Source organism: Mycteria americana, chromosome 8 (assembly GCF_035582795.1).
Source record: "Mycteria americana isolate JAX WOST 10 ecotype Jacksonville Zoo and Gardens chromosome 8, USCA_MyAme_1.0, whole genome shotgun sequence".
NCBI classification, from domain to species: Eukaryota; Metazoa; Chordata; class Aves; order Ciconiiformes; family Ciconiidae; genus Mycteria; species Mycteria americana.
In genome coordinates this window covers 48,505,346-48,526,305 of record NC_134372.1, presented here as the reverse complement: position 1 = coordinate 48,526,305, position 20,960 = coordinate 48,505,346, and the positions used below count along the sequence as shown (strand labels likewise).

Below are 20,960 nucleotides of genomic sequence, written 5' to 3'. Positions count from 1 at the left end.
AGAGCTCGTGTTCGTAAATAAATTTTTAAAAGAAGAGGAAAAAAAGCTCGTTTGCAACTTGGCTGCTTTGTTGGCTCTTCCCACGGGCTCACCGGCACTGGGTGCGAGTGGGGCTCTGACCAGTTCCCGGGGGGCCCAGACCCCACTGGCCCCCTTTGAAAGGTTGAGGGGGAGCCGGGTGCATTTGTGGGAGGTCCCGGGGGTCCCGGCTGCACCCCTGGGACCCCCGGCACCACTTGGACCCTGGGGTCCCCCAGTGCCCAAGAGGGTGCCTCGGCCTGGAGCGCCATGGAGAGGGGGGATCCAACCGGGCTGGGGGGGGGGGCGAACTGGGCTGGGGGGGCGAAGCGGGCCTGGGGGGGCAAACCGGGACTGGGGGAGCGAACCGGGGCTGGGAGGGCGAACCGGGGCTGGGAAGGTGAACCGGGGCTGGGGGAGTGAACAGGGCCTGGGGGGGCGAACCGGGGCTGGGGGGGCGAACCGGGACCGGGGAGGACGAAGCGGGGCTGGGAAAGGTGAACCGGGGCTGGGAGGGCGAACCGGGCTGGGGGGGGAGGGGGGGGGGGCCCGGAGCCGGAGGAGGGTAGAGCCGGGGGTGGGGGGGGCCCGGGCCGGGCGGGGCGGGGGCCGGCCGGGGGGCGGTCTCCGCGGGGGCCGGTCCGCTCCGGTGCCGCCCCCACCTGCCCGCGCCGAGCCCGAGCGATCCCCGGCGGCGGCGGCGGCGGCTGATGGCGGCGGGGGGGTCGCGTCCGCGGGGCCGCCGGGCGGCGGGGGGGTGGGCGCCGTGCGCGGCGCTGGCGCTGGGCTGGGCGCTGGGGTGGGCGCTGGGCGCGGCGCCCCCTCACCGCTGCCGCCCCGACGCCGCGCTCCTGCCCGCGCCGCTGCGCCGCCTGGCGGGGGCCGCGCTGCTCCGCGCCGCCGTCCCGCGCCTCGGCGGCGGCTGGAGCCCCTGCCAGCTCTACCGGTACCGGCACCGCCCCGCCGGCGCCGGCCCCGGCCCCGGCCCCGGCCCCGGCCCCGGCAGCGCCCGGCCCAACGGCACCGGGCCCTGCACCCGCGGCTGGCACTACGCCCTGCCCGCCGCCGGCCTCCGCTCCAACCTCGTCACCCAGGTGCGGAGGCGGGGGGGTCCCGGGGTTGCGGGGGGTGTCCCGGGGTTGGGAGGGAGGCGGGGGGGGGTCCCGGGGTTGGGAGGGAGGCGGGGCGGGTCCCGGGGTTGGGGGGAGATTGGGGGGGGGGGGGTGTCCCGGGGTTGGGGGGTCTTGGGGGGGGCGGGGTGTCCCGGGGTTGGGAGAGAGGCAGGGGGGGGTCCCGAGGTTGGGGGGTTTGGGAGGGTGCCGGGGGGTCCCGGGATCGGGGGAGGGTGGAGGAGGAGGGGGGGAGGTGGAGGTCCTGTGGTTCTGGAGGGGGCTGGGGGGGGTCCCCTGGATAGAGGAGGGGTCAAGGGGTGTCCGTGGGGAGGGGGGGTATGGGGGTGGATGCCTGGGGAGGGGGGAAAGGGGGGCTGGGGAGGAGGCTGGGGGGGGTGGCAAGCTGGGGAGCCCAGCAAGGGTCCCACAGGAAAGCCCTGGATGTGCAGGGGAGCAGCGAGGGTGGGGGGGTCTGGGGGGAGAGAGAGTTTGCCTGGGGGGACCGGGGATCCTGGGGAAGGGAGAGGGGTCCTCGGGGGGAGGAGGTGGGAGACCCCCGTGGAGGGGCTTTGGGGGTGGCTGGGAGGAGCCCTGGGGAGAGGGGGTGTTGGGGGGGGACAGGGGACAGAGCTCCAAGGGCTATCAGCACTGTCCCTCCACATCCAGCCCCACGTTTCTGCTTGTGGGGTGGGGGCTGGCCAGAAGCCCCCCAGGCTACTCATGGGGCTCCTGACCCCGTCCATCCCAGCCCTGCGGGCAGCGTGGGGGGGATCTGCTGGGAAAACCCATGCAGAGCCCCCCGCCGCGTCCCCCCTCGCCCGCAGTGGGACCTGGTGTGCGCCTCGCGCTGGAAGGTGCCCCTGGAGCAGACCACCCACTTGCTGGGCTGGACGCTGGGCAGCGTCGCCGCCGGCCTGGCCTGTGACAGGTAACTAGGGGTCCCCAGGGCAGCCCCCCCCGGGCGGGGGGGCACCGTGCCCAGCCCCGCTCACAGCCCGTCCCCCGGCAGGTTCGGCCGCCGGCCCGCCTTCGTGGTGTCCCTGGTGCTGGCGGTGCCCCTGGGCCTCGGCGTGGCACTGGCCGTGGACTTCGTCATGGTCCTGGTCGCACGGCTGCTCTTCGGGGCGGCGCTGGCCGGCGCCTTCCTCTCCCTCTACGTGGCACGTGAGTGTGCTGGCGGGGCCTGCGGCGGCGTGGGGACCGGCGATGCTCTGGGGTGCAGGACCCCACAGTGCAGCCCTCGCCCCCCCTTGCCAGGGCTGGAGCTGTGCGACCCCCCGCACCGGTTGGGGGTGACGATGGTGGCCGGCTTCTTCTGGATTGCCGGGGAGCTGCTGCTGCCGGGGCTGGCCGTGCTGTGCCGCGACTGGCGGGTGCTCCAGGGCGCCGTCACCGTGATCCTGGCTCTGTTGGCTGCCTGCTGGTGGTAAGGACCCCCCCCGGGCTGGGGGGCTGTGTGCGCAGGGAGGGGACTGGCACCCGCGGCAGGGCTGAGCCCTGCCCGGGGCCGCGGTGGGGATCAAAGGCCGGCCGGGGCTCTCCAGGCGGAGCGTGGGGACCCCCCTCCCTGGGTAAATGTTTGCCGAGGTTTGAAGTTGAGGGTTTCTGGGCGGCGTTGCGTTGAAGCCGGGAAGGGGGGGTCGGCGCTGGAGGGGGGCCAGGCCCCTGGGGAGCCCCGTGACGCCGACGCTCGCGCCCCAGGTGCCCGGCGCTGCTGTTGGAGTCGCCGCGCTGGCTGCTGGCCACGCGGCAGCTGGAGAGGGCCAGGAAGACCCTGCAGGCGCTGGCCGAAAGCAGCGGCCCCAGCTCTGACGACGGCTCCTGCCAGCAGGAGAGCCTCCTCGCGGGTGCGTGGCGGGGGCTGCCGAGGGCGATGTGGCCGCCGGGCCCGCTCCCCAAACCTGCAGTGCCGGGGCGGTGGGACGGTGCTGGCTCTAACCCGCGTCCCCCTGTCCTGGCAGAGCTGGAGTCCCTGTCTGAGGGGTCCCCGCAGCCCCGGTACCACGCCGTCTGCGAGATCTTCAGCACCAGGGTCATCTGGAAGAACGGGGTCATCCTCGGCTTTGCGGCGTGAGCAGGCGGGGGGTGTGTGTGTGTGGGGGGGTCCCACTTGTGGCCCCCTGACCCCGTTCTCCCACAGGTTCATCGGCTCCGGCATCTGCCACTGCTTCACCCGCAACCTGGCCCCCCACCTGCCCCGCTTCTTCTCCTCCTACTTCGTGCTGGTGGGCACCGAGGCAGCCGCCTGCCTCTTCGTCTACCTGACGGCCGAGCGCTTCGGGCGCCGCGCCGTCCTTCTGCTCTGCACCATCCTCACCGGCATCTCCTCCCTCCTGCTGCTGGCCCTCACCCAGTGTAAGGATGGAGGGGGGACCCCCGCCCTCCCTGCGGTGGGATGCAGCCCCCAGCTGGGGGGCTGGGGGTGGGAACAGGATGCTGGGGGGGGGGGGGGGGGGGGTGTTGCAGGATTTGACCCCTGATGGTGCTTTCCCCCCCCCCATCAGACCTGCTGGACCTCATCGTCCTGACCCTGTCCGTGGTGGGCATGACCGCCTCCCATGCCGTCACCATGCTCAGCATCTTCTTCGCCAGCGAGGTCCTCCCCACCGTGGTCAGGTAAGGGGGGGGAGCTGCCACCCGCCCCGTGCCGTGCTGGGGTGGGGGGGCACCCGGGCAGGGTCCCCTGGGCCTCCTCTGAGCTTGTTTCCCCCACAGGGGTGCCGGGCTGGGCCTCATCGTGGGGGCCAGCTTCGTGGGCAAGGCGGCCGCCCCCATCACCGCCATCCCCAACAGCCGCGGCTTCTTCCTGCACCACGTGGTCTTCGCCTCCTTCGCCATCCTCGCCGTCCTCAGCATCATGCTGCTGCCGGAGAGCCAGGGCCGCGGCCTGCCCCAGTCCCTGCAGGACGGCGAGAGCCAGCGCCGGCCCCCCCTCTTCCGCCGGCCGCCCCGCGAGGACCACCTGCCCCTGCTCGCCCCCCACGGCATCCCCCACGACTACTCCCGCCTCGCTGCCTCCACCAGGAGCGTGCTGGGCTCCCCGGCCGCCCCCCGCGAGACGTAGCTGTGCCCTCCCCGGGGTCTCCCTGCTGCTGGGGGGCTGAGCACGGCGCCGGGACCCCCACGGAGCACCGGGACCCCCAGCCATGGGTGCTCGCGGGGACGGCGGGGTGCACCCGGGACGCGTGCGATAGCTGGGCTGCGGGGGAGCGGCCCACCCACCCCTCGGCGGGGCCGGATCCTGCCCCAGGAGGAGCCGTGCCGGGAGACCTGGGGCGGGGGTGATGGCCCCCCCGGGGGGTTTGTGGCTGGCGCTCGCGGGCTGCCAATAAAAGTGCCTTGTTTCTACGGGCGGCTGGCGTGGTCGGGGGCCCCGCCGGTGCCCCTGCCGCCGGCCCCCTTCTCTGGGATCTTTATTATGGGGGAACCGGGGGGCTCCTCACCCCCCTGCCTCCGCAGGGTCTTTCCCCGGGGCATCCCCCCCGGGGCTGCCTGCGCGCTCGGCCTCTGCCGTCCTGCAGTTTGCCGGGCGCGGGCTCTGCGGGTGCGCGCAGGCGTGCAAACCCCCGCGCTGAGGTCTCTCTTGGTGCACACGCGTGCGCGAAGCCCCCGCATCTGGGTACCTGGTGCACACGCGTGCGCGAAGCCCCTGCAGCCGGGCGTCTTGTGCGTGTCCATACGCAAAGCCGCTGCATCAGGGCATCTCGTACACACGCGTGTGCAAGCCCCCCCCGCCGCCCCCCCCCCGTCCCCCCCCGTCCCCGCTACTGCCCGTAGAGGTCGGCCAGGCGCCGGAAGCGTGGCCCCCACTCGCTCAGGTAGTCGTAGTCCTGGTCCTCGTCCGTCAGGCTGGAGACGATGGAGCTGAGGGGGCTGGCGACCGAGCCCGAGCCCTCGTAGTCGTAGATGAGGGCCGTGTCGTAGGGGGGCACGCTGGGGTCGCTGTCGGCCGCCTCCAGACCCTGCGGGGACGGGGGGGCCACCGTCAGTCCCACTGGGGATGGGGGGGATGGGGGTAAGGGGGGTGCTGGCCCCTGGCCCCACCTCGTTGATGAAGTCCTCGATGTCGGAGGGGCTGCTGGGCAGCTTGCGGGGGGCCGGAGGGGTGGCGGAGCTGAGCGGGGCATCCCTGCGCACCGGCGGCTTGGCCCGGGGTGGGAAGAGCTCGGGGTGCCGGAGCTGGTTGATGTCGTAGGCATCCTATGGGGATGGCAGGGGGTCAGGGGTGTGGGGCTGGAGTGGGCCCCCCCCCCCCCCCCAGAACCCTCCCCACCCCGGGTCCCGCTCACCTGGTCCTCCTCGCCCCCGCCCTGCTCGTCGTAGTTGAGGATGTTGTCGCGCATGTCGTCCCGCGAGCGCTGCAGCAGCCCCTTGCGCAGAGCCCGCCGGCGCCCGCGCGCCCGCGCTGCCCCCAGCCCCGCCAGCACTGCGGGCAGAGGGTGGGTGGGCGCGGCGTGGGGTACCGGGGGGCTGGGCAGGTGGGACATGGGGCGATGGGGGTGCTGGTTGGGTTGGATGCAGTTGGTGGGGCCGGGGCGGCGGGAGGGGGATGCAGGTAGGGATTGGGGGCGGGGGGGTGCTGGGCAGGGGGGTGATAGGGGGGATGGGGTGATGGGCAGGGGGGTCTTGGTAGGGGTCAGAAGGGGTTGCTGGGGTGGGGTGTTGGGGGCGATGGGTAGGGACTGGGTGGGGTGTCCTGGACCAGGACGGGGTGACGGTGTGGTGGGGGACGAGGTGGCGGAGCGTGCCGGTGCGGTTTGGGACGGGCGGCCAGGGCTGGCACCGCGTGGTAGGGCGTGGGGCTGGGGTGCCGGGCGGGGGCAGGATGGGGGGCTGGGAGGGGTGGGGGTGAGGCTGGTCGGGGGTCTCACTCACAGAGGAGGAGGACGCTGCTGCCGAGGACGATCATGAGGGCCCCGAGGGTGATGCCGGCCCCGGCGGTGGCAGCGGCCAGGACACCGTCCTCGCAGGTGCCGTCCCGGCCGCAGTGGCACACCGAGACGTTCAGCAGCTGCTGCCGCTCCCGCGGGGGGGTCCCCGAGTCCCGGAGCAGCAGCGGGAGCGAGTAGGGCCCCTCAGGCAGCTCCACCAGCACGGCCAGCACCGCGTGGGTCACTGCGGGAGGGGCAGGGGCAGGGGGTGAGCGGGGGCCCCCCATGCAGCAGCCCCCCTCCGGCCGGCCCTCACCGTTGAAGCGGGTGATGCTCCAGTTGCGGGTGAGCTGGGGGTGCTGGGGGCTGAGCTGGAAGTGGAAGGGGGCACCGTGGGGGGGCCGGTCGTCATCCGTGGCCCCCAGGAGCAGGCTCCCCCCTCGGCCCGGCCGCCCGCAGACCACCCCGGCCGCCGGCTGCAGCAGGGGCGCGTGGTCGTTCACCTCCAGGATCTCGATGGAGAGGGTGCCGGTGGCGGAGAGCGGGGGCTCGGCTGGGGGCACAGAGCAGAGGGGTCAGGGGGGGACGGCAGGGGAGGGGCACGGCAGGGGGGGGCCGCTCACCGTCATCGCGGGCGAGGACCAGGGCGATGTACCAGCCACCCTGCAGGAAGGCGGAGGGGTGCAGCAGCTCCCGCTTGGTGCGGACGGTGCCGGTGTGGGGGTCCAGCTGCAGCCAGCCCGCCGGGTCGTAGAGCAGCGCGTAGCTGTGGGCGCAGGGGGGGGTGCACGCCGTCACCCCCGTGAAACACCCGCCGCAGGCTGCGAACACGGGAGCCCGAGCGCGGTGGGTGCCAGGAGGCGATGCAAGGGGACGGGGTGCCGAAACCCATAGCCCGGGACTCACGTGAGGGTCTGGAGCTGGCGGGTGTCGGGGTCACTGGCAGTGTAGGTGGTGACGGGGGTGCCCGGGGCGGCCCCCTCCAGCACGCTGACCCGCCGCGGGTTCTCGCGGAAGACGGGCGCCTCGTTCACATCCCGCACCCGCACCCGCACGGTGGCCAGCGCCCGGGGGCTGGCAGGGGCCGCGGGCTCCAGCGGCTGCTCGTTCTGCACCGACACCGTCAGCTCGAAGCGGTCCCGCACTTCGTGGTCCAGCGGCTGCCGAGAGGGCCCGCGGGTCAGCCGAGCCACGGGACCCCCCCACAGCCCCCCGGCTGCCCCGCGCCCACCTTGGCCATGGAGAGCACGCCGTCGTTGGTGTAGGGGTCGGTGCGGATGGCGAAGGCGCCCTCAGGGTCGCCCTCCAGGATGGTGAATTTGGCCAGCCAGTTGGGCGAGCCGGCCAGGTCCTTGTCGTGCACGAAGACCTTGCCCACGTCCACCCCAGCCGCCTGCTCCTCCACCTCCATGGAGAACTGGGGGAGAGCGGCGTGGGGCTGGTGCCTGCCCCCCTGGCATGCCGGTGCCCATGGGGCGGGGGCTGGCTCCCACCCCGCTGACCCCCACGCGTTCCCCCACCCATCCCCGGCCACTACCTCCTCCTTGGTGAACTCGGGAGGGTTGTCGTTGATGTCCTCCAGGTAGATGACGGCTGTGGCGGTGGTGGTGAGCCCGTCCCCGGACATGTCGGCTGCCTGCACCGTCAGGTTGTACACCCCCACCGTCTGCGGGGAAGGAAGGGGGGGCCGGTCCTGAGACCCTCCAGCCCCCCGGGAGCCCAGAGGTCCCCCAGCCGCTGGCCACCCACCCTGTCCCCACGCCTGGGCCTGCTCATGGCTGGAGATGTGGTTTCACCAGCTGGGGGGGGCTCTGGCTGCCCCCAGTCCCGGTGCCACCCCGGTGCCGCCCGCAGCCCCCCTTGCCCGCTACCTCACGGTCGAGGCCGGGCCGTGCGGTGCAGATCTGGCCGGTGGTGGCATTGATGCTGAACATGCCGGCGGAGCCCTGCTCCAGGATGGAGTACCGCAGCGCCGCGTTGTCCGTGTCAGGGTCATCGGCGTCAGTGGCATCCGCCGTCATCACGCAGGTCCCTGCGGCCGCAGGAGCGCCCCGGTGGGTGCCGGCGTGGGGGCTGGTTCGGCCCCCCCCATCCCCGGCCCCCCGGCTGGACCCACCTGGCTCAGCCCCCTCCACCACGCGCCCCGTGAAGACGTCCTGCCGGAAGAGCGGCCGGTTGTCGTTCTGGTCCACCACGATGATCTCCAGGTCGGTGGGGTCCTCCAGCGTCACGCCGCCCAGGTCCAGCGCGAAGGCTTTCAGCTGCGGGCGCAGAGCGGGTGGGTCGGGGCCCAGCTGGGGGGGCTGCGGAGGGGGCTGCGGGCGGCTGGGCAGCATCCTTACCCGGAAGCGGTCGTTCTCCTCCCGGTCCAGCATGGCGTTGAGGAAGACCTTGCCGGTGAACTTGTCGATGGAGAAGATGCCCAGGGGCTCCTCGTCCACCCCCGGCCCCTTGATGCTGTAGATCACCCCCCCGGGCTGCTGCTTGTCCGACTTGATCTGCCCCAGGGAAAGCAGGGCTGGCGGTCCCGAGGCTGGGGGTCTGTCCCCCACCTGGGGTCCCCCTCTGCCCTGAGTCTCCCCCCACGCCACGTCCCCCTCCTGGGGTGCCCCTGTGCAATCCCCCCGCCCAGGGTACCCCCCACCCCCCCGCCTGGAAGAGAGGGTGGGGGGCTCCCTGCCTACCTGCACCAGGAGGTGGGGGATGCGCTTGTGGTTCTCCGAGACGCTGATGGGGGGGATCACCCAGGCCCTCTTCACCCGCCGCGGACCCTCGTGCTGCCGCCAGGCCTGGGGGCTGCCCAGGGCTGCAGCACCCGGCTGGGCTGGGCTGGCGCCCTGTGGGGGGGACATGGTGCTGCTGGTGACCCCAAAACCTCCGGAGTGGGGTGCAATGCCGGGGCAGTGGGCAGGGCCTTGCGCCCCGGTTGGGTGCCCGGTGCCGGGATGCACGGTGCCGGGATGCACGGTGCCGGGGTGCACGGTGCTGGCACCCCCTGATGGGGTTTGGTCTAGGAGAGCGGAGAGGCCGCCCAGCTCCCCCAGGAGCTTCATGTCGGTGGTCCCCTGACATCCTGGTGTGATGGTGATGGGCGTCCTGCCGGGCTCGACGGGAAGGGGTGCCCCACAAACGACTCCGGTGGTGCCCCGGGCATGGCCGCACCTCACGGCCGGGCTGTGCCCCACAGGACCCCCGCGGTGGGGACGAAGGGGTTACCCCGGGCTGGCAGCGCCTGGCGTGGCCCCAGCCCACGTCACCGTCACCGCATGGACGTGGCAGCGAGGGCGGAAGGGTCAGGGATCTGTTTAGGCTGCACGGGTGGCCCGGCCGGGGCACAGAGCCGGGGTGCTGGGGGGGGAACAGGGAGCTGGGGGGGGGCTGGGATGGAGCTGGGGGCTGTGAGGGGGGGATTAGGAATGGAGACTGGGGGAGCAGGAGTTATGGGGGGGCTACAATGGGGATCAGGGAGCTGTGGGGGCTAGGATGGGTTTAGGGGCCATGAGCGACTGGGCTGGGGGGGGTCAGGGAATTGGGGGGGGTGGCATGGGGGTCCAGAGCTGTGGGGAGCAGGAGTGGGGGGTGGGAGATGGGGGCAGGGAGCTGTGGTGTGGGGCTGCAGCATGGGGGGCTGCCTGCAGCCCCCCCCCCCCTCGGCTCTACGCAACGTTCCTCAGGGCTCACCCTCGTCCTGGGCCCTGGGGACACCCGCTGTCCCCTCCCCGGGGAGCGAGCACATCCGGGCGGCGCCAGGCCTCGCACCCGCGTCTGCACCCATCCACGTCTGCACCCATCTGGCTGCGCTGCTGGGTGCCCTGGGGTGCCCCAGGTCCCCGCGTCTGCACCCTGCCTGGGGCGGGGAGCGGGGCAGCGGGGACGGCCGTGCCGGGGGCCCTGGGGCCGGTGCGGGGCTGTGCAGGGGAGGGGGCCGCGTGCCGGTCCCACGGGGTGGGCAGGACAAGGGGCTTGTTTTGGGGCTGCGACGGGAGCCGCCTGCGGCCTCCAGCTGTCCCTGTGCCCTCCCCAGGAGGGACCCCCCCTTCCCTGGGAGGCTGCTGGAGCTCGGGGTGGATGGGGAGGGTGGCGGGCAGCGATGGGGGCCCTGCTGCCGGGGGGGGCCTGCCCTGCAGGTCCCCTTTCCTTCCCCTGCCCTGAGCACCCGGCCGTGGGGCCCAGGCCAGAACCCCAACAGCCCCATGTGTCTCAGGCCTGAGACTGCGGTGAGGGGCTCTGGGGGAACATGCACGGACAGGGGGGTGCAGAGGGGTCTGGGACCGCAGCTGGGGTGGGAAAGCAGGGAGCAGGGTGTTTCTGAGCGCCTAACCCTCCCCCAAATCCCATCTCCCGGTTCACGAACGCAGGCAGCGTGCCGGGGCCGCAGGCTCCCCCCTGCCGCCGCCATCTGTGGGGTGGGAAATGCCCCAAGAGGGGCACCAAGCCCCCGTCACCCCCGTCCCCATCCCCGCCACCCCCAGGGACGTGCCTCCGCGGGCTCTGGGGTCCGGCCGCCCCCCGGCACCGCAGCCGGGCTCCCCGCCCCAGCCGGCCCTCCCGGGGCACGGAGCAGGGGGGTCCCCAACCCCGTCCCCATCCCCGTCCCCGTCCCCACCCCTTCCCCGTCTCCCCGGACCCCTTACCCGAGCGCAGAGGGGGGCGAGCAGGCAGGCGAGGAGGAGCGGGGGGCCCATGGCGGAGCGGGGCGCAGTCCGGCCGCCAGCCCCGAGCCGCTCGCCGGCCCCGAGCTAAAATAACCGCGGGGCTGGCTGAGTGACAGCACATGTGCTGCCGGCGGGCCGGGCCCCCCCGGCCGGGCAGCTGTCCCCGCCGCCCCCCGCCCGGCAGCCCGCAGCCCCGGCCCGGCGGGGGCCCGGCGGGGCGGGCGGCGGGGGGGCTCGGGCCGGGCCCGGGAGGCTCGGGGGGATGCGGAGGGAGCGCGGGGGGGGGGGGTGTCCCCGCTGCCCGGGGCGGGGGGCCGGGGGTGCGCGGCCCCCGGGGCAGGGCAGGCGGGAACGCGGCAGCTGTCGCCGGGCGCGACCGGGGGATGCCGCGACGGGGCGGGCGGGGAGGGAGCGACCGGCCCCGCTGCCCCCGCCACGGCTGGTCCGGCACCGGCACCGGCACCGGGACCGGGTCCAGGTCCGGGACCCGTTCTGCCCGCCCCGCTCCGCCGCGCCCCGCATCGAGGCGAGCCCGCCCGGGCCCCCCGGCCGCGCCCGGTGCCGGCGCCGCTTACGCCGGCGGCGGGGCCAGGGCCGGTGCGGGCTCGGGAGAGGCACGGCAGCGTCCCGCCGTGTCCCGGCCTCGGCGGGGTCCCACGGGGCGGAGCGGCCCCGGGCTGCTCCTGGAGCCCCGGCAAGGCCCCCGGCCCCGCCGGCCCCGTCCCCGGTGCCGGTCCCGGCGCTGTGCCCTGACCCCTGCTGCCGCCTCTGGTGCTGCCCCCGACCCCCGGGGCCGGTCCCGACGCTGCCCCCGACCCCCGGGGCCGGTCCCGACGCTGCCCCCGATCCTCGGGGCCGGTCCCGCTGCTGCCCCCGACCCTCGGGGCCGGTCCCGACGCTGCCCCCGACCCTCGGGGCCGGTCCCGGTGCTGTCCCCGACCCCCGGGGCCGTCCCCGACCCCCGGGGCCGGTCCCGGTGCTGTCCCCGACCCCTGGGGCCGGTCCCGGTGCTGTCCCCGACCCCCCGGGGCCGGTCCCGGCGGCGCCGCGAGGCCGCGGCACCAGGTGGCAGCATCGTCCCGGCCACCGGCCCCGACACCGGCGGTCCCCGCCGCCCGGGGTGCCGCAGCGGGGAGCGCCCTCCGCCCGCCGGCGTGGGGTCCCGGGGGTCCCGGCCGCAGCAGGGCTGGATAGCCACCCCCCCGGGCAGGGCGGAGGGAGGCCGGGGAGCCTCCTCGCCCCCCCCGGGCAACCAAGCCCTGGGGCCGGCAAGGGAAGGTGCGGCGTTTCGGTGACACTGGTGGCCTCGCCGCGTCCCGCTGGGCTGCTGCGGGGACCCCTGCCCGGCCAGCACCGCTCCCCTTCCTGGGACAAAGTGCCCTTGGTGTCCTCCCGGTGCGGGGCTTCGTGGGGCAAGGCGTGGGGCACTGACACGGGGGTAGGGCACAAGGTGTGGGAAAAGGGACACGGGATGCAGGACGTGGGATGCAGGGAGTCCATCCCCAGAAGCTGAGGGGTGGTGGCAGGGCCGTCTCAGTGTCCCCAGGGACAGCGGGAGGGGACAGGGAGCCGCGCCGTGAGCGGGTGAGCGTTGGGCACCGGTGACCCGTGGCGTGGCTGGGCCCTGGCACGGGCAGCGGCGTTCACTTACCCGTCTGTCTGTCTGATCCCATCCGTCCGCCCCACTCGCCCTGCCACCCTGCATCAGTGTCACGCGAGGAGCTGCCCTGGCAGCGCTGGCCGGGGGGTCTTGGCGGCTGCCCCTGACCCTAACGTGCCGCGGCAGCGGGGCGGCCGAGCAGATGTTCCCTGCCACCGGCACCGCGGCGTGGGGGCGCGGGGGTGGCAGACGTGATGGGCTCTGACAAGGTGCCAGTCCCAGGCCGTGGTGCCGGTGCTGCCGGCCACGGGAGCTGCCTGGTGCCTGTGGCATGGCTCTGGCTGCGGCACGGCAGCAGGACCCCCGTCCCCCCGACCTCTGGCCCTGCACCGCCACCCCCTGCCCCTCTCCCCCTGCAAAGCGGGGCTCCCACTGGGGTGCAGGGACTTGGGCTCCCACAGACGCTGGGTCCAAACGGCACCAGCCCAGGCCTATGACTCCCCTTGCCATGCCAGGGTCACCCTATTTTGGGGGGGCCAGGTCTCCCCTCCTAGCTGACACCCTCTGACCTACCCAAGCCAGTGCAAGAGCTGGTTTGGGGACCAGTTGAGCCCCCACTGTGGGTGACGGGACCAGTTGTGTCCCTAATGTGGGTGCAGTGGGACCAGTCGTGGCCCCAGTGCAGGGACTGGGGGGTCTGGGCGGTGCCCCATCCCCACCATGCCCAGTGACGGGGAGAACGAGCAGCCGGGAGCGCGGAGCCGAGCAGCGAGGTGCCAAACGCCGGCGCAGCAGCCATAAAGCCACTGGAGCTTCGGCTTTTATATGGCAATAAAAGATAATGTCAGCTATAAAGAGCAAGAGCAGGTCCCGGCGTGCTGAGCTGCCCGCTGAGCCCGGGGCAGGGGCGAGCTGCTGGGAGCAGCTGGGGGGGCACGGAGGTGTGGGCAGCCCCCAGCTCCCTGGGGACACCCCAGCAAGGCAATACCTTGCTCGGGGTGAGCGGGTCCCCGGGTGCCCCAGGGTGGGCTGTGGGATGCTGCAGCGGGGCGGGGGACGCTGCAGGACGGCCAGCATCGGCGGCGGGGCCGGCGTTGCATCCGACGCATTAAAGATGCTACTTCGGGTTGTTGTTGTTGTTGTTTTAATGGTTTTATTGCGCGATGTCGGGGATGGGCCTGGCAGGCCTTAATGAAGGAGATTGATGGCTTAATAGCCTGTAGCCATTACGGGGTAATTGAATGGTTGTGTACATATGATCAGACCATCAATGCGGACGTGTCTCGCAAGCGAAGCGTCTGGAGCCGTGGGGGGGACGCGTGCAGGCTCCCCCCCCCCAGACAGACACAGCGTGGGGGTGGCAAAGCCCATGGCCTTGGGGACCCCGTCTGTCCCCACTGTCTGGGCTGTGTAGGTGTCCTGGGGCCACATCCAGCGGTGAGGGGACGGAGCAGGTCTCCAGGTTCATCCCGTGGCACCGGGTCACCAAACCCCATCTCCAGGCAGCTCAGCTCCCAGCCTGGGCGCTGGGGCACCAAGACGAGGTGCTTTAACGAGGCTTTTAATGAACAGGTCCCATCTATAGGGATCAACAGCAGTGGGGGAGTGGAGGTGAGCCATGGGGGTCCAGCACGGATGGCAGCCCCAAACCGGGGGCTGCAGCCACGGCTGCCGGCACCCGAGGGCTGCACCACCGACCACCCTCCCTGTGAAAGCCGCCACCGAGGAGAAAACCCAGCAGAGTCACAGCCGGGTCCCCGCGCTGAGGTGTGAGTCAAGCTACTCATTTTAGTGTGTGACAACCAGGTGTTTTACAGTATTTGCTACCTGTGATCATCCATCAAAGCAATCGATAGCGTTCCTGCAGAGTTTTATTAATGATCTTGTCACCGGGCTGGTGCTGGGTGCCTGGGGTTGTCGAGAATGATAGATCATTAAGAGCTTTTGCTGCTATTTATTCTCCAGTGACCTTGTCTCTCTCCATTGTTGCTTGCTTAAGAGTTATGAATGTGAGACATGATAATTTGATATTGATCTATTTGGTAAGTTAAAAAATTTACTGCATCGTTGATGTTTTAACAAAGGATCCGCTCGGTCCCTCCCGCAGACTGGGGAGAGCCACCGGTGCTCTGCTCTGCACGCCGCGGTGAGGGGGTAAGCCGGGCGCCGCGCCGGTGCATCCGTGTGCCGGAGCGCTGTGCCCACGGGGCGTGGGACGGTGAGGGGTGGCTGCGTGAGCTCTGGGTGTCCCCGTCCCAACCCCTTCTGAGTCTGAAGTACCGAAATCCAGGTGCTGGCACCGCCCTGGGAGACGCTGCCGTGGGCAGGGTGCAGGGATGGGCAGAGTGGGCGCGCGGCTGGACCTGTCCCTGCGGGCGGGGTGGGGTGCGATGGAGGGGCTGCAGCGGAGGAAGCCTGTCCCCATCCATATCCACTTCCCCGTTCCCGTCCCCTCTCTTGTCCCCGTCCCATCCCTGCTCCCTCTGCCCAGCGCCACGTGTCCGCCAGCCGTCCCCTCCATGTCCTCTCCATGTTCACTAATTGTCCTCCCAGATGCTCGGGGCTCCACTGACCCTAACAAAGGTATTTGATGTAATTACTTGTGCTCCCCGTTCCTCTTGCCCTCCCTGGTGCTCCCAGGGTCCCATCAGCTGGCAGGGAAATCTGGGGCTCCCTGTCACCCCCTTGGCACTGGACAGGACCAGACCAGCACCAGGGATGGACCCACTGGTCGGGGAGCTGCAGGGCACGACCGCCATCCCCCCCTGGGGTTATCGGTCCCCATCGCCCACTGCCACGTGTCCGGCAGCTCACGCACGAAGTCAAAGAGGGACAAAAATCCGTTTATAAAGGTAGGGTTTATTGATACCGCCTGTCCTCCAAGGAAATCGATGACCTTCAGACGCGAGCGCCGGTGTCAGCACACACACACACACACACACACCCCCCCGCACTCGCGTGCGCGCAGGCACAGGAGCGCACATGCAGTATAACTCACGCTGCATCTGCTCCCCGGTGCCTCCAACACTCTGCTCAGCTCTACCCCCACCCCACGCCGGACCCTGTGCCCACCGTGGCTTGCGCCCCTCGTCACGCTGCAGCCATGCCGTGTGCTCACCCTGGCCAAAACCTGAGCCCGTCCCCAGCTCCTGCCCGGCCCTGCCGTTCCTCCCCATCTCCCTGGGCTCTCTGCACGTTGCTCAATGCTTCACGGCTCTCCTATCGCATCCAGGTCACTGCAAGCCCCTGGCAGCCACCCCTGCCCCTTCCTTCCCCTGTCTGTCCCCCTCCGTTGTGGGACGGCTGTCGCAGGCGGAGGAGCGCTCCCCGGCACCGGCCAGGGCGGCGGGGCTCTGTCCCGGTGGTGCCGGCACCCCTGCCGTTGCTCCGTGCCGGGGCCCGGCTGGCGCGGGAGCACCTGGGTGGGGGGGATGCGCTGGGTTGGTAAGCGCAGCCAGTATTTATTTGTGATTTTTGTATTTATTCTTCACTTCTGCTGGGAAATGGGAGACGGCGCTTGGTGGAGCAGGGAGGTGGATGGTACCGATTCACAGCAGGTTACGGGGCATCCCACGGCGACTTGGATCCCACCGGCGAGGGGATGCACTCGTGCTCTCAGACTCGCCCTCTCTATAAACCAAACTGTGGGGAAAGTCGCTGAGTCCGTGGGAAAGGGCAGAGAGGAGGCAAAATTACCAGGCATCACCGCAGCTGGCTGAAGACAGGAGTTTAATCTAAAGTGTAATTTCATCTGGCAACGAGTTGCCCGTGGCCTGAGGCAGAGCTATAACGGGAACGGGGATGAGCGTCCGGAGGCAGACGAAGGCAGGGCGGGGGAGCCCGGGCAGCCCTTCCCACCCAGGAGAGTGGCTCCGGTGGGCCGGCACCACACGGCTGAGACCCACCGAGGGCCGGTGGGGTTCGTCTGTCCCCGAGCGGGTTTGTCTGTCCCCGAGCAGCTGCTGCTGGGACCAGCTCGGGGTGGGTGCGGAGGTGTTTGCGGGGTCTGCTTTTCACCTGCCTCCCACTGTGCTTTTCACAGTGCCTCCCAGCACTGGCATGGGGGACAGCCCTGGCCCGGGACCTCCCAGCGTTCATCCCACGCTTCGCTTCTAGACCCAGGACTGCCCCGAGCCTCCTGCAAACGGCTCCCGCACAAGGAAGGTGGCCCTGCAGCTCTGGCTCGGTTCAGCCAAAGAGACCACGTGGGATGAATCCTACTTTTATTGGACTTTATTCGTGGACCAGACTGCAGTGAGTCCAGACCTGCCACTGCTAATCACCGCTGGTACCTCGTCAGTGCCGTTGTAGAGAGGGAACGGAGGTGGTGGAGGCCCAAACGCACCCGGGCTCCCGGTCCTGGCCTGAGGCCGTGCTCTAGGCTGGGTAAAAGCGCTGCAGAAGCTCCTTCTTGTTGACTTTTCCCATCTGATTGCGCGGGATCTCCTCCACCACGATCAGCTCGGTCGGGATGGTGTACGGTGCCATGGTTTCCCTGCAATGCAGACGTGCAGTCCGTTAACGGCCGACAGACCAGTGCTTCCAGCCTCTCCACCCTACAGAGCCCGTCCCGAGACCTCGCACGAACACCGCCAGACCCGGGGGGGGATTTGCTCCGGGACCCTGTGTCCCGCAGCCCATCACAGCGTGCAACCGAGCCGCCCCAGCCGCGGCTCTCCAGGCAGCGGGGCCGCAGGCAAGCGGCTGTGGCTGAACGCAGACCGTGCCCTGGCTCTCTGCTAAGGGCTCATCGCAGACCCCAGGAGAGCGGCGGGGCCGAGCGGTCGCACTGTTGGCTGGTCACGCGTTTCTGTGCCCCAGAAGAGAGGGGCTGGAGCACTCGAGCTGTCCTGGGAGCACCCACAGCCCTAACAGGCCCAAGCGGCCCCACCTGGGGCCCCCACCCACGCCCCAGGAGCTCATTTAGGCTCAGCCCTGAGCCCCAGCCCACTCCCGAGCTGTGCTGTGGGGTGCCTGCTCCCAAGCCTGTCTCTGCAGGGAGCTGGGATGCCAGCGGCTCAGCCCTGGAGGGACCCCGCAGAGGCGCGGAGCTCATCTCCAGCTCTGCCCTTGCCCCGTCTCCTGGGAGGACTTCGGCCCCACGCTGTAGCTCATCTCTGGCCCTATTTCGCTCCTGTCTGCGCTCCCTGGTTGCACCCTGGACCTGGCTCATTGCTTGCCGTGTTTTGGGCTGGCGATAGACCCCGTTACGGGTACCCGGCTCTGCCTGCCGTGTTCAGCCCCGTCGGTGAGGGCACTGCCTACGTTGGGTCACCCTCGGCTGCCCGCTCCCCTGCCCTCGCTGCCAGCCCTGCCGCGCGGCACCCTGTGAGCACACCATCACCCCCCCCCCCCTTGGGAAGGGGCACGGAGAGCCTGCAGCAAGCCGGCCGGAGGCAGAGCCCCTGGGGTGGACTCATCGGTCCTCCTCGTTAGAGACGGCACGGGAAAACAGCGCAGCGGCGTGATGGACGCTGGAACCTCCACGTGTCCTGGTGCCAGCGTCCGAGGACCGAGACCGCAGGTGAGCCACCTCCCCGGGGCGCACCCGTGACTTGCCAGTGACTCGCAGCCGCGTGCTCCGGCCCGCGGGGGTCTTCCCGCTGCGGGAGGGGGTCTAAGCGCCGAGTATCGTCCCCGTGCCCTTTGCAGAGCGCGCAGGGGGGGCTCTCCTGCCTTCTGCTGCCTGTGTGTCACCAACCTGGGGCCATGCCCGGCTCCGGCAGCGCGCTGGCACCGACTCTAATGCGAGATGCCAAGTCTGCTGAGCCCTTCAACCATCGCCCGGCCCTCCTCCCCCCGCCCGCCACCAGCACCCCCTGCCATATGGATGCCTCTAACTCGGGATGGCGCCTGTCGCCGGGAAGCACGATCGGAGGCGAAAGCCGCAAAATGAATCACTCTGAAGAGGGACATGTGTCTCCTGCCAGGGAGTGCGAGAAAAAGGGCCAAACGAATGTAAGTGACATAAAAAATAAAGGGGAGAGACGGGGCGAGAGGGAGAGGCGGGCGGGGGCAGCTGGAGCCGTGCCTGCAGCCAGCGCTGGGCAGGGAGCAGCAGCCCCGGAGGAGCCCGGGTGGGCGGCCAGCCCCTCCGACCCTCCGGGGGCTTTTGTTTCAAGGGCTCCTGCCCTTGCTCTGCGCGGGCAGAACAGCATCGCGTCTGCCCACAGAGCTGGGGACGGCGATGGGAAGAGACGTGCAGGGACAAGGGGGACCACCCTGGGAGGGGAGCACATGGGGGGGCTGAGCGCAGCCCCCTGCCCTGCGCCAGGGACCCCCCAGAGCAACACCCGGGTGACCCCCAAAGCGCAGGCGTGGGCGGCAGAAGAAGGGATCTGCTGGGGTCACCAACGCCCCTGCCAGGAGGCTGAGGGGCGAGCAGCCGCCGCACGGCACAGTGACGATCTCCGCTCCGGGCTCTCTCCATCACCCCTGGCCCACGTTGAGACCACGAAGGGTCCTGGCTGGAGAACCCCAGAGCACCAGACCCGGTACTGACCAGGACAGGCTGAGCCCGGCCGGGGAGAGGCGTCTCAGCTTTGCAAGAGGCCATCAGTAAAATCACGCAAAAGCTGCTGGTGGCCGTGGGCTGCCGTGAGAGGAGCAGAAGTCCCAGATGCCCAGCAGCCGGAGGGTTAACAGCAGCAGGAGGGACACCCTGGCATGGTCTTGGCCCCTCTGCCAGAGCAGCAACCTGGTGCGGGTTTGGTTTCTTTGTTTGCTTCTCTTCCCCTACTACATAACTGTTTAATCAGAGCAGCAGCCGGCCAGCTAGCATCCTCCTTGCATTTGCTAAATCGCAGTTCCCCCAACTGTGATTTTTGCAGATCCAGGGGAAATCTTTAATTGGCTGCTGCGCGGCCCCCGATGAAACAAGCGCTCCTGCCGCTTACAAAACAGCGCCAGCCTCGCCAAAAATATCCGCAGCCCGAAGGAGGGAGTTGCCAGGAAAAGAAAGAATCTGCTATTAAATATTTCGCTAATGGAATATTAGCGATAAACCTGGTGATTCTGCTTCCCGGCTCCCACCTGCTTATGCTCCCGTGGCTGATGCCCGAAACCTTGGCACTGGCCGCTCTCTGACCAGTTTGAACGAGGAGGAGCAGGTTTCCGTGCTGAAACCTTGCAGGATGGCAGGCGGCTGCTCTGTGCCGTGCTCTCCAGGAAGGCACGGATCATTGGTACCGCGGTGACGCCGAGTAAGGTCCGTGAGCTCTGGTGTCTCCCCCCTCCCCAAACCCCATGGGAGGGGTCTCGGGGGTTAACGGGGGAATGAGCTGGGCTGGCTTCCAGCGGGCAGGAAGGCAAGCAAGGAGCGATTGCAGCAGCACCGGGGCAAAGCTGAGCAAATGTTCTTGCCGCTGAGAAAAACCTGGAGCTTCCCCTGCCCTGGTGCTTGCTCGGTGCTTTCTGCTGGCAGCTGGGCTCGGGGCTGCGGGGTAAGAGCCGCTTGGCTGCACTGTGCAGGCCATTTATCAAAGGCACTTTTGGGGCGAGAGGCCCATTTGTTTCCATTATCTCGCCTGCTCGGCAACCTCCTGGTTGGAGCCGTGGTCTCTTCTCCGTCCCCAGCACCCGAGGCACGATGTCGCTGCCAGCCACCCCTTCGCCCCTCCTCTGACGTGTCCCTGACGGGGGTGCGGCAGGCTTCGAGCCTGCTTTCCCCATGCCGTGCCCCTCGCTGCGCCCTGCCCCGTGGCACCTTACCTGGCCCAGTCCTTCAGGTCCTTCACGGAGAGCATCTTGCCCTTGCGCAGCTGCACGACAGCACTGACCCGCTGGCCCCAGACCATGTCCGGGGGCCCGATCACGGCCACGTCTGCAGAGAGAGCAGAGGACTCGGCCTGAGAAACCCGAGCGATTTCTGGGGTCAGGAGTTGGGTGGAAGAGGGGCTCAGCACCGCTGGTAGGTGCCGGCAGCAGCTGCGTGCAGGGAAGAGCAGCGCGTGGAGGAAGATGCCGTGGGATGTCAGTGCAGGAAAACACCGGGACTTTTGTGCTGACACAATTTCCAAGAACAGAGCTTTTCACTAAGGAAAAGACAGGAAGCCCCATGGTTTGAGCAATTTAGAGTCAACGGGGAGGAATATGATGCAGAGAGCGGCGTGGAGCCGGGGGCACCGCTTCCATCCCCTCGTACAGGGTCACGCACAAGGGCAGGACAGATTTAATTATAGTCTCATTTCCAAAGTCAGATGAGAGCTGCTGCTGACTCGGCACTCGGCCGCAGGCTTCACGGCTTCAGCCCCAGGAGACAAGTAACACTGTGCTTGAAATGCAGCCTGCTCTTCGCTCGGACCCAGCCCTGCTAATGGGAAGGCTGGGAAAGAGCCTCCGGCCACGAGCCCTCGGGCAGCCTCGCGTCTGCACCCGCTGAGCCAGGGCTGTCACTAGAGCCGGGCTCCCACGCGCCGTCCCTTCTTGGCACGGCACGGCACGGGGACCAGGGAAGAGCAGCGTACCTGTGATGTGCGGGTGCGCGAGCAGATGACGCTCCACCTCCAGAGCACTGATTTTGAACCCCCCGTTTTTGATGATGTCTACCGAGGTGCGGCCCTTGATCCAGTAAACGCCGTCTTTGTACGCTGCCGTGTCTCCTGAAAAGCAAAGCAGGCTCTGTCAGAGGCCGTCCCCTTGCTTCTCCTCTGTCTTTCCTGACATGCGGATGTGACGCTCGGGCGATGCCCCGGGCAGGCGCCCA

The 20,960-nt window shown here is 70.0% G+C and overlaps 3 protein-coding genes across 6 annotated transcripts in view; 1 reads left to right on the top strand and 2 right to left on the bottom strand.

Moving 5' to 3' along the window:
• The first annotated feature begins 679 nt into the window (after window positions 1-679).
• SLC22A31 (solute carrier family 22 member 31) lies at window positions 680-4,526 on the top strand. 2 transcript variants are annotated; one of them, XM_075511101.1, is made up of 9 exons: window positions 680-1,112; window positions 1,955-2,058; window positions 2,140-2,294; window positions 2,388-2,556; window positions 2,832-2,977; window positions 3,092-3,200; window positions 3,271-3,485; window positions 3,635-3,746; window positions 3,924-4,526. In XM_075511101.1, the coding sequence occupies exons 1-9, from the start codon at window positions 729-731 to the stop codon at window positions 4,192-4,194; spliced, it is 1,665 nt and encodes a 554-aa protein (XP_075367216.1). In that variant the 5' UTR covers window positions 680-728; the 3' UTR covers window positions 4,195-4,526. The 2 variants fall into 2 exon arrangements, with proteins under 2 accessions (XP_075367216.1, XP_075367215.1); XM_075511100.1 differs by having other exon boundaries at window positions 3,846-4,526.
• A 368-nt stretch (window positions 4,527-4,894) lies between these two features.
• On the bottom strand, window positions 4,895-10,686 carry CDH15 (cadherin 15). Its single transcript, XM_075510040.1, has 14 exons — window positions 10,636-10,686; window positions 8,686-8,838; window positions 8,344-8,499; window positions 8,118-8,262; window positions 7,873-8,033; window positions 7,539-7,667; window positions 7,233-7,418; window positions 6,908-7,161; window positions 6,625-6,767; window positions 6,318-6,554; window positions 6,006-6,245; window positions 5,420-5,556; window positions 5,175-5,330; window positions 4,895-5,092 (listed from the first exon to the last, which is right to left on the bottom strand). Exons 1-14 carry the CDS (start codon window positions 10,684-10,686, stop codon window positions 4,895-4,897), a joined length of 2,346 nt encoding a protein of 781 aa, XP_075366155.1.
• Window positions 10,687-16,467: 5,781 nt separating this feature from the next.
• Window positions 16,468-20,960, bottom strand: part of ACSF3 (acyl-CoA synthetase family member 3) — a 67,230-nt gene continuing 62,737 nt past the window's right edge. For all 3 annotated transcript variants that reach the window (XM_075511096.1, XM_075511097.1, XM_075511095.1), the window contains 3 exons: window positions 20,722-20,856; window positions 19,967-20,078; window positions 16,468-16,751 (listed from right to left, as the gene is read on the bottom strand). In XM_075511096.1, the coding sequence (XP_075367211.1) occupies window positions 16,634-16,751; window positions 19,967-20,078; window positions 20,722-20,856 (365 nt within the window). In that variant the 3' untranslated portion in view covers window positions 16,468-16,633. The remainder of the gene's footprint in view (window positions 16,752-19,966; window positions 20,079-20,721; window positions 20,857-20,960) is intronic.

What these genes read in the sequence shown, in the direction of transcription:
- CDH15 (XM_075510040.1), bottom strand. Translation starts at nt 10,686, where the DNA reads ATGGGCCCCCCGCTCCTCCTCGCCTGCCTGCTCGCCCCCCTCTGCGCT. An exon ending in AGGAGAACGACCGCTTCCGG is followed by an intron (nt 8,263 to 8,343) that starts GTAAGGATGCTG and finishes CTGCGCCCGCAG; the next exon opens with CTGAAAGCCTTCGCGCTGGA. An exon ending in CAGCAGCGTCCTCCTCCTCT is followed by an intron (nt 5,557 to 6,005) that starts GTGAGTGAGACC and finishes CTCTGCCCGCAG; the next exon opens with TGCTGGCGGGGCTGGGGGCA.
- SLC22A31 (XM_075511100.1), top strand. Translation starts at nt 729, where the DNA reads ATGGCGGCGGGGGGGTCGCGTCCGCGGGGCCGCCGGGCGGCGGGGGGG. An exon ending in GCCGGCCTGGCCTGTGACAG is followed by an intron (nt 2,059 to 2,139) that starts GTAACTAGGGGT and finishes GTCCCCCGGCAG; the next exon opens with GTTCGGCCGCCGGCCCGCCT. An exon ending in GTCCTCCCCACCGTGGTCAG is followed by an intron (nt 3,747 to 3,845) that starts GTAAGGGGGGGG and finishes TTTCCCCCACAG; the next exon opens with GGGTGCCGGGCTGGGCCTCA.